The 9,195-nt window shown below is 49.2% G+C and overlaps 1 protein-coding gene across 3 annotated transcripts; it reads right to left on the bottom strand.

Moving 5' to 3' along the window:
• Nucleotides 1-356: 356 nt before the first annotated feature.
• Nucleotides 357-7,233, bottom strand: LOC306812371 (TLC domain-containing protein 5-like). Of its 3 annotated transcripts, none has more exons than XM_079326929.1 (3): nucleotides 7,178-7,233; nucleotides 4,807-5,011; nucleotides 357-3,612 (listed from the first exon to the last, which is right to left on the bottom strand). In XM_079326929.1, the coding sequence occupies exons 2-3, from the start codon at nucleotides 5,003-5,005 to the stop codon at nucleotides 3,080-3,082; spliced, it is 732 nt and encodes a 243-aa protein (XP_079183055.1). In that variant the 5' UTR covers nucleotides 5,006-5,011; nucleotides 7,178-7,233; the 3' UTR covers nucleotides 357-3,079. The 3 variants fall into 3 exon arrangements, with proteins under 3 accessions (XP_079183055.1, XP_079183054.1, XP_079183053.1); XM_079326928.1 differs by lacking the exon at nucleotides 7,178-7,233 and adding an exon at nucleotides 6,966-7,004 and having other exon boundaries at nucleotides 1,053-3,612; XM_079326927.1 differs by lacking the exon at nucleotides 7,178-7,233 and adding an exon at nucleotides 5,464-5,825 and having other exon boundaries at nucleotides 1,053-3,612.
• Nucleotides 7,234-9,195: the final 1,962 nt, after the last annotated feature.

The following is a 9,195-nucleotide window of genomic DNA, read 5'->3' as shown; positions in this document are numbered from 1 at the left end:
ATTCTTGCAGACCCCTCCACGCCCAGGCTGGGCTCTGTAAAAAGAAAAACACCTCCAGAGGGCTCAGTGCAGCTCGGCAGCTGCTCCCCAGCGTTGGAGGAGTTTAAGCTGGACTTAAGGGTTACATGCAAACAACTAAATTGGCTTAACTATTTATAGAAGCCAAGACTTTTGGCATGCTGGATCTCTGGCTGTGGCCATCAGCAAGCAGAGTGGCTGTTTAGCAACACAACCCCACTGGGCTTTCCTAGGCAATAATATTAATTTATTGATATTGAAACGATTTAAATATGAATTTATGATTGAGAAGAGCTGGCGGTGTGGAAACACAGGAGAACTTTAAGGGCATGGAAAACAAAGGGAATATTTTTGCTCCATCCTGCTGAATCACTGAATCTTTGAGGTTGGAGAAATCCTCCAAAACCATCAAGTGCAACCTGTGGCTTAAGAGCAGCACCCAAACAGAGAAAACCAATCCCTCATATAATTAAATAATCTTTATTTTTATAAAACATAATACAAAGCATCTACACCATTCACTGGTGGAACATTAGTTGCTATTACACAGTAATTCAGACACAAGTTATTATTTCACACTAGTTCTGCAGTTTCCTCTCACAGTTTGCTCTAGCCACTATGGACCAGCCTGGGGACAGGTCCCACCCTGTGCTCCACAGTTGGAATTTGGACTTTTGGGTCTGTGATTCTATGCTGGAGCCCACTAAATGGGCTGTGAGGCCTTGCTCTGCCTCATTAAGCCATTCCTAATTGCCCTTTTGTTTTCTTGTTTGCCTTCTAAAGCCTCAGAGCTGAGCAGTGTTCTCCTTCTTCCAACCAAACTTCCCCCATTCAGAGAAGGGGACCACTCAACAATTATATTTCAAAATATCTTCAGGTGATCTGCAGTCACTGCCATCCTCATCCAGCTGGGCAGCCAAGGGCTGTAACCCCATAAAGCTGCACCCCAACCCTCAGCAAAGGTCAGGGCTGCTCTGAACCTTTGGTTTCCAGCACCTCACCAGGAATGCCCAGCTTATTTCCACCTCCCTGCCTTCACCATTTCCCCAGCAGCTGCTGCTGAAATCCCTCATTCCCTGCTCAGGCTGGTGCCTGAGACTCTTCTGGCTCCAGATTCCTGCAATCCTCACCAGGGCAAAGCCAGCAGACAGCTTTTCCTCAGCTGGGGGCTCCCTGTGAAGGTGCAGCAGGACCTTTATGTGCATGTCCAGCTCAGTCCCTGTGTCTCCTACCCTTGAGCACCTTTGTAAACACCTCACTCCTGCTTTTGGGATGCTGGGAGTGCCCAGCTCAGGTGACAAAGCACTGCTGATGGCTCATAGCAGGAACTGCTTCACTCAAAGCAACTTTTACACAGCACAGCCTGACACAAACCACGAGAATTCATCACAGGTGGCTTGGTGCCAAATGGAAACTCCCTACGAGGTAGCTAAGACTGAACCCACTTCCCAAAGTGGGTTAAGATGAGGCAAAAAGGCTCCTGGATGTGCTCAACAGAGCTGGGAAAAAGAACCAGCAAGCCCCAACCAGCCCTTCTGGTCTCCTTTTGAGGCCTGAGTGCTGAATGAGTCAAGTTTCCTCTCCAGGACCAGCTCACCAGTAGGCTCTGTTCATCTGGAGGGAATTTTTGGGGTGGTTTTCAGGTCTTTGGCTGCAGCAGGCAAGGCTGAAGCAAAAGGGGGCACCTGAGCTGCACTGGAGGCTCAAAGGAAAAGCTCAAAATCACAGCAACAGCAAAGGAACAGCTTAAGAACATGCAATGAAATCAACTCCAGAAGATGCCAACTGGGCATGGTTTCCCCCTGCAAACTGGACCAGATAAATAATGCTTATTTTTCTTCCAGTCTGAGTTGTTTTGTTGGGTTTTTTTCTTAAAAAAGATCAGATTCTGGGCCTCTCACTTCTTTCATTATTAAGCTGTAAAATAAACCTCTCTGACCATCTAAATATTCACTTTTATAAAGTGACTCAGACTCAGTCAGAGGGAAATCAAAGCCCAGGAGTCAAGGCATTAATTCAGATGAAGGAGAGCCAAGGTCAGTCTGTGGCTTCCACAGGGCAGATTCTGGGCAACCAGAAATCCCAATTTGGATTTGGGGCACAGCAGAGGAAATGCTGGTGTTTTGGAGACAAAATCAGGGGCTCATCAGCAAGAAAACCCCTGGCAAATCTTGATGAAGCTTCTCAAAATGGAATGTGCTGGTTACCCAAGGAGCTAAAATCAGTGTTTGTAGGGGAATTTTAACAGTCAGGAAAGAAGAGGGAAAAATCAGGAAAAATTTTCCCTTTTGGGTCTGTGTCTTTGGGTGTATTCACAGAGCACCTAGTCCTGTATGGCGCCAGTGCTGACTAGAGCTTCTGGACACTACAGAAAATAAGTTATCAGTATGTTAATAAATAAGTTATTAAAAGGAGTTAGAAAGGGTAGGAAACAACTACCTAGCTAAAATACTGATTTTTCTAGAGTCTCGCTCTAGCTCAACCACCAGAGTCGTTTCTCCCAAGGGAAACAAGGGGATAATGAACCAAGTGCAGATAACAACCACCACTTTGCATTTATATAGCACCTCTCAAGTGTAAATCTGAAAGTGCATAACAGATGGAGCAGCTCCATCACCCCCAAGTCACAGAGGGGGGATTAGGCACAGAGTTAGAGTTGTGTGACTTGCCCAAGGTCACACAACGAGGTGGTGGAAGAGCCAGGAGCCACAGCTTGGGTTCAACACTAGAGCACTTCTTCCTACCAGCATGAAGAGTCACTCTAGCTGCCTAGACTGCACAAGACCTAGTGTTACCTCCTCCTCTCCTCCAAGATCCTGGAGGAGTTGGTTACACACATCACTATTTACACCTGCCCTGCTGGACTAGTTTAGTCTATAAAGTCAGCCCTTTTTTCACTCCTCCTCCAGGCTGTGCTGCCATCCAGCGCTGCAGACCCAGTGAATCCGTGGCACAGCTCCAGGGATTTCAGTGGAGCTAGGCCAGGGATGAATTTGGCTCCAGCACTGCTGGCTCCTCTCCCAACAGCATCATTTCAGGCACCGTGCCCCTCCTTGCCCCCTCAGTGCCCTTTGAGGTGCCCGTTGGTTTTCCAGCCCAGCTCGCGGCTCCTCCTCCACGCCTGGTACCTCCTCATGCTCTTCCTGCGGGCGAAGCGGCAGATGCTGACCATGAAGACGCAGGACACGGCGTACATCAGCACCCCGCCCAGCTTGATGAACCAGCGCGGCCGCGGCGACGCCAGCTCGCAGTACATCAGCCAGGCGCCCACGCCGATGCGCACGCCGGTGAACAGCACCACGAAGAGGAAATCCACCAGGTCGCCCGTCAAGGTGTGGTAGAGGCCCAGCTCCTTGAGGAACCAGCGCGCCTGCAGCAGAGGGTTGGTGATCTCGCTGCCGAAAATGACGGCGTTGACGTCGGCCGCCGACTCGCCCAGGGCCAGGGAGGCGGCGATGCCCACGATGCTCACCAGGTGATGGGCCAGCATCAGGGCACCCTCTGTCTGGAAGTACACGCACCAGCACAGGTCGAAGATGAAGTAGCCCAAGCTAAGGCACAGCACGTGCACCTGGAGGGTGGTGTTGGGTAAGCCTGGAACAGAGTAAAAGCAGAGTGGGTTGATGTGGCCAGAAATGTGTGTTCTGTCACAGTGACCCTGATCTCCTGGCACATATTATCTGCTAATGGGTCAGCTTTAAACCAGCTGGGGCAATCATCTTTATCTTTCCCATGGCCCACCTTTCATCCAGAAGGTATCACCTGTTAATGGGCCATTGTTAAAAACTGGGTGTGGCAGCGAATCTTATCACTGTGGGAGATATCTCCTCTTAACGGGCCATTGTTTAAAACTGGGTGTGGCGGCGACTCTTACCCTGTGGGACATATCTTCTGTTAATGGGCCATTGTTAAAAGCTAGCTGGGGCAATCATCTTTATCTTCCCCACAGCCCATCCTCCCTCCAGGAGATATCTCCTGTTCATGGCCAGTGAGTCCTAGTGCATGACTGATAAAATTCCATCATCCCACTGGGAGATGCTCCAGCCAGGGCAGGAGCCAAGCCTTTCCTACCCAGATAAAAACTGAGATGTTCAACATCAAGATTATGCATCTTTCCACTGGATTCCAGAGGAAAGCCAGACCTTTCCACATCATCCCTGGAGCTTCAGAGGAAACTGCACCTTCTCCAGGAGCACTGCTCCAGCTGAACCACATCTGCCACTGCAGGAGGATGCAGCCACCATGGAATGGGACTGCTGCCACCACCCTGACTGACTGACGGGTGTCAGCTTGGGTTCTGACTCTGGCAGTGTTGGGATGTTTCTTTGTAATACTGTATTTCTATTTTAATTTTCCTAGTAAAGAACTGTCATTTCTAATTCCCATATCTTTGCCTGAGAGCCCCTTAATTTCAAAATCATAGTAATTTGGAGGGAGGGGGTTTGCATTCTCCATTTCAAAGAGAAGCTTCTGCCTTTATTGGCAGATACTTGTCCCTCAAACCAGGACAGAAGTGTGCAAAGTGTGGAGGCTCAGGCTCATTCCCCCGAGTGACAATGCCACCGTTGTTAGTCCAGCAGCTGCACGCACATAATGGCCACACAAAAGGTCACACGCTCTGCCAAAAACTGCAGCAAAATACAGCACCAGGCTCTCCATCCCTCTGGGGCTTTCCAGCACAAAGCAGCCCAGATACCACTGCAGTCATCATCCCTGGGCGGGCTGGCACTGGGGCTGGGGCGGTGCAGAACCCCTGGGGGAGGTGGGATCACGGATTTCCTCACTCACCTGGGTGGCTCAGGGGCCAGGGGCCGTCGATGAAGCCGATGTAGGCAGACAGGCAGGTGGCCAGGATGCCGTGGGTCAGCGTGACCAGCCTGCAGCTCCACTCGAGGTTGCGGTGCCGGTAGCGGCGGCAGAACCACTTGTAGAGGCAGAACCAGCCCAGCAGGCTGCAGGCTGCATGCAGGGGCAGCGGGAACAGCATCCTGTCCTGGCAAGGGCAGCACACAAGGCATCAGAAACACAAAGGGAGCAGGAGTTGAGCCTGTGGCAGTGTCAGCACAGCCCAGCACAGCTTTGCTCTGTAACCATCCCAGCCCCTGCTTCCTGATGGGGCTGCTTGCTCCTGACACATTTCCTCTATGTGAAAACCACTTTATTCTCCTCACTGCAACTTCATTTCATCCTTACTGGCACCAAAACCTCCAAAACTTTTGGATGCAAAATAATAAGAAGCTATGTCCATAAATATTTTTTTTTTTCCCTGCAGTATTTCTATTATACATCTTCCTTCACACACTGTGCAATAATCTCTCAAGCATACCAAAGACAATCTGCCAGAACAAAATTACACAGCACATAAACACCTGTGGATGTTGCTAAAACCCTCCAAATACACATTACTCATTCATACAATGCCTTGCCATGAAATGTGTGTCTCACCACTCCTGAACATTCAGGGAAGTGCAGCAAAAGAAGCTGAGTCAGGCTTTGGGATACAGGAGTTTCCAGTTGCACCACTGGTACCTGCTGCCCAACTCTGGCCTGGCTCCCAGGGCTGGGGAGCACCAGAGGGACCTCACGGGGTGAGGAGTCAGAGCTGCAAAGCCCAACCTTCCTGTTTGGCCTGCTGGAGCATTCCCAGGAATGACTGGAGGCTGGGTAAACAAAACCATTATGTTTTAATGGGCCTTGGGAACATGGGGAGATGAAATAGGGATGGGATTAACTGCTCTGAGCTGGCATTGCCATTCACATCCCTGGTGCACGAGGTCCAGACTCAGAGCAGATAAGGGAGGGATAATTCTCATGTGACACCAGCTGGAGGAGGCTGGTGGAAAGAAGAGGAATGAGTTGTAAAAATACTGAGATCTTTTCCACACCTACTCCTGAAAAAGATGTGTCTCCATACCCTGGAAAAAAACCACAGAATATCTTGAGCTGGGACTCACCAGGACCATCCAGTGCAGCTCCTGGTCCTGCTCAGACACCCCAAAACCCCACAGAGCCCTGTCCTGGAACCCCTGGAGCTGTGGCAGCCTCGGGGCAGTGCCAGCACCCTCTGGCAGAAGAACCTTTCCTCGAGTTCCATCCCAAACCTCTCCTGACCCAGCTCCAGCCATTCCCTTAGGAACAAAGCAGGGGGCTTTCTGCCAATTGCACTCAAAAATCAACATTTAGTGGCTTTAACTCAAAGAAAATAAATATGTATTAGATATTGGGAAGAAATTTGGGGAGGTGATCTTTAAGGTCTCTTCCAGCCCAAACCATCCTTTGATTTGCCTTTAAGATAAGCACATTATTTAAAAAGCAACAATAATTACAGAGCAATAACAAACAATTCCATATAATACACATATAAACAGTAAATAAACAAATAGCATGTAATCATATATAGAATTTCCCTATATATTATTGCACCTATCATATAGATATATTTCTATATAGGATACATAGAAATACATTATTTTTATATATTATTGCAAATTATTTCTTATTATTTTATATATTTATACACATTTTATATTATGTATCTATTATACATAATATGTATCACATATTATGTACCTATTATATTTTATAGTATATATTATGTATCTATTTTATTACTTTGTATTATCTATACTTTTATATTATGTATCTATTATATAATACATAATAGATATTATGTATTATGTATTGATTATATTATGTATCTATTATTTTATACTATGTATATTTTTATAGTATGTATCTATTGTATTTTCTATTATATTATGTATATTATGTATTTTATTAGATATAGATATATAAATCATTTTATATTATGTATCTATTCTACATAACAGATATTATAATTTGCATCACCGGTAGCAATCAGGCCTTGAATGAAAACAATCTCTACAACAAACACACGTGCCTAAAAACCCGACGAGCCCGAAAGCGATTAAAAACCAGATGGGCACCTCCAGCAACGCGCCGTTATCCCGTTATCCACATTTTTTTTCAGTCGGAACGGGAAGATGGAGGAGCTGAGCACCCGCACCGCCTGCGCACAGCCGCCCATCCTCCCGCAGCCCGGGATGCAGCGGCCCCGAGCGCATCCCGCGGGACGGGGACAGGGATGGGGACAGGGATGGGGACAGGGATGGGGACAGGACCCTTCCCCAGCACCCACCTGCCGCCGCAGCCGCCGGAGCCGCCCCGGACAGAGCGAGCGGCAGCGGCCGAGGGGCACCTGGCGGCCGGGAGGAGGGACGGCAGCGACGGGCACGGGGAGGAGGAGGAGGAGGAGGGACGGGAGGAGGGGAGAGGGGCGGCAGGATGGCAGCGGAGCCGCCCCGCGCATCCCTGCGCTCCGCACTGCACCGCGGGGATGGAGGGAGCGCCAGCATCCTGAGCCCAGCTGCTGTTCCTGCCCAGGCACCCCAAAAATCCCACCCTGTGCTTCTGAGCCTGCGTAGATACCCCAAAATCCCGCCCTGTGCTTTGGAGCCTGCATAGACACCCCAAAATCCCGACCTGTGCTTTGGAGCCTGCATAGACACCCCAAAATCCCGCCCTGTGTCCCGGAGCCTGCACAGACACCCCAAAATCCCTTCCTGTGCCTCAGAGCCTGCATAGACACCCCAAAATCCCGACCTGTGCTTTGGAGCCTGCACAGACACCCCAAAATCCCGCCCTGTGCCTCAGAGCCTGCACAGACACCCCAAAATCCCGCCCTGTGCCTCGGTGCCGTGTCCCAAATCTCCTGCAGCTCCGGCAGCCTCGGGCTGTGCCCATTCCTGGGGAGCCTGGGCAGTGCCAGCACCCCCTTTTCCAAATATCCAACCTCAATCTGGGCTGGCACAGCCGCAGCCCTTCCCTGGCTCACAGAGGGCAGAGATCACACCCCAAATTGTCTCCTCCAGGTGAAACCAGCCAAGTGCTCTCAGCCATTCCCTCCAGACCAGCCCATATCCCCAGGGGCACACGGAGGGACATCTCTGCAGCCCGGGGACACCAAATTGAGCGCCACACCCACCCCATCGCCCGTGTGTGCCACACAGATAAACACCCAGCACACCCAGCTTTGCTCTCCTCACACCCCATGTGAGCATCCTGCACCGCTCCAGAGCTGTCACAGGTGGGAGAGGAATTTGGATTTGTCTCCACAAACCAGCTGTGGGTCTGCTGGTGGATAAAACCAGCAGTGAGACATAAAAGAAACAATGGGATGGATTCCACTGATTGAACTGTTGGTTCGCTGGTAAATGAAATTGGATATTGGAAGATGAAAGAAGCAATGGGGAAAAACAATTCTATAAGAATTAAAAATTAAAAGGGAGGGTTGTACATTAGAGGGAATCTCAGGTATCAGGTGTTTGGGCAGTCTGTGCCTCTCAGGTACCTCAGCCCATGGGGAAAGAGAGAGGGAAATTGGGATAAAAGGAGGCTGCATCCTCCAAAAATTGGAGAGATCCCAGGGCAATGGCCCATGGCCTCTCCCTTTATTGGAATAAAGCAAAAAGGATCTTCTCTCTCCTTTTTGGACATAAACCTCTGGTGTCTGTGGTGCAATGTGACATCCCCTGAGGATGAGCTGGGAGAGCTCCCACCCTGCCCTGGACATCCCCTCCCTCCCCTGCTCATGCAGCAGTTACAAAGCAATTCCTTTCCTGCAGACATCCAGCACTGCCCATTCTCTCTTACCTTCCACATCCCAAATTCAGAGTTCAAGCAGAACTCCCAAAGCAGCTCCACCTTTCATAAGTCACAGTCAAAACAAGCTCTCACACCCAAAAACGTGGGGTTGGGTTTTTTTTTTCCTTTTGAAATGCAGGCAATGGGAGTGGTTTGAGCTGCCTTTTACAGCACCCATAATAAGTGCTTTCAGCTGGGTATTCAACAAGATACTGATCTTACTTTTCCAGTTCAGGCCAGGTACAGGTTCCTATTTCTACAAAATGCTCATCCTCCTGCTATTTCAGCACGTCCTCATGAGCATTAATAGTGCAATTGCTCCTCTGACAAATCTGAGGTCTCATCTTGCTTCCCTCCACCTTTTCTGGCCCTTCAGTAGCCTCAGTGACACCTGAGATGGAGCTGGTTTAATATTTAGTTCAACACAAAGTAAAGTGTAAACAGCAGGAAAATATAGGGCTGATATTTTCATATTTAGGAGCATGGTTAGATAGAGTATTAGGAAAAAATTCT

This window comes from Erithacus rubecula (genome assembly GCF_903797595.1).
Source record: "Erithacus rubecula genome assembly, chromosome: 25".
In the NCBI taxonomy this organism is placed as follows: Eukaryota; Metazoa; Chordata; class Aves; order Passeriformes; family Muscicapidae; genus Erithacus; species Erithacus rubecula.
The sequence above is the reverse complement of the archived record's forward strand: the minus strand, read 5'-3'. Positions and strand labels throughout refer to the sequence as shown.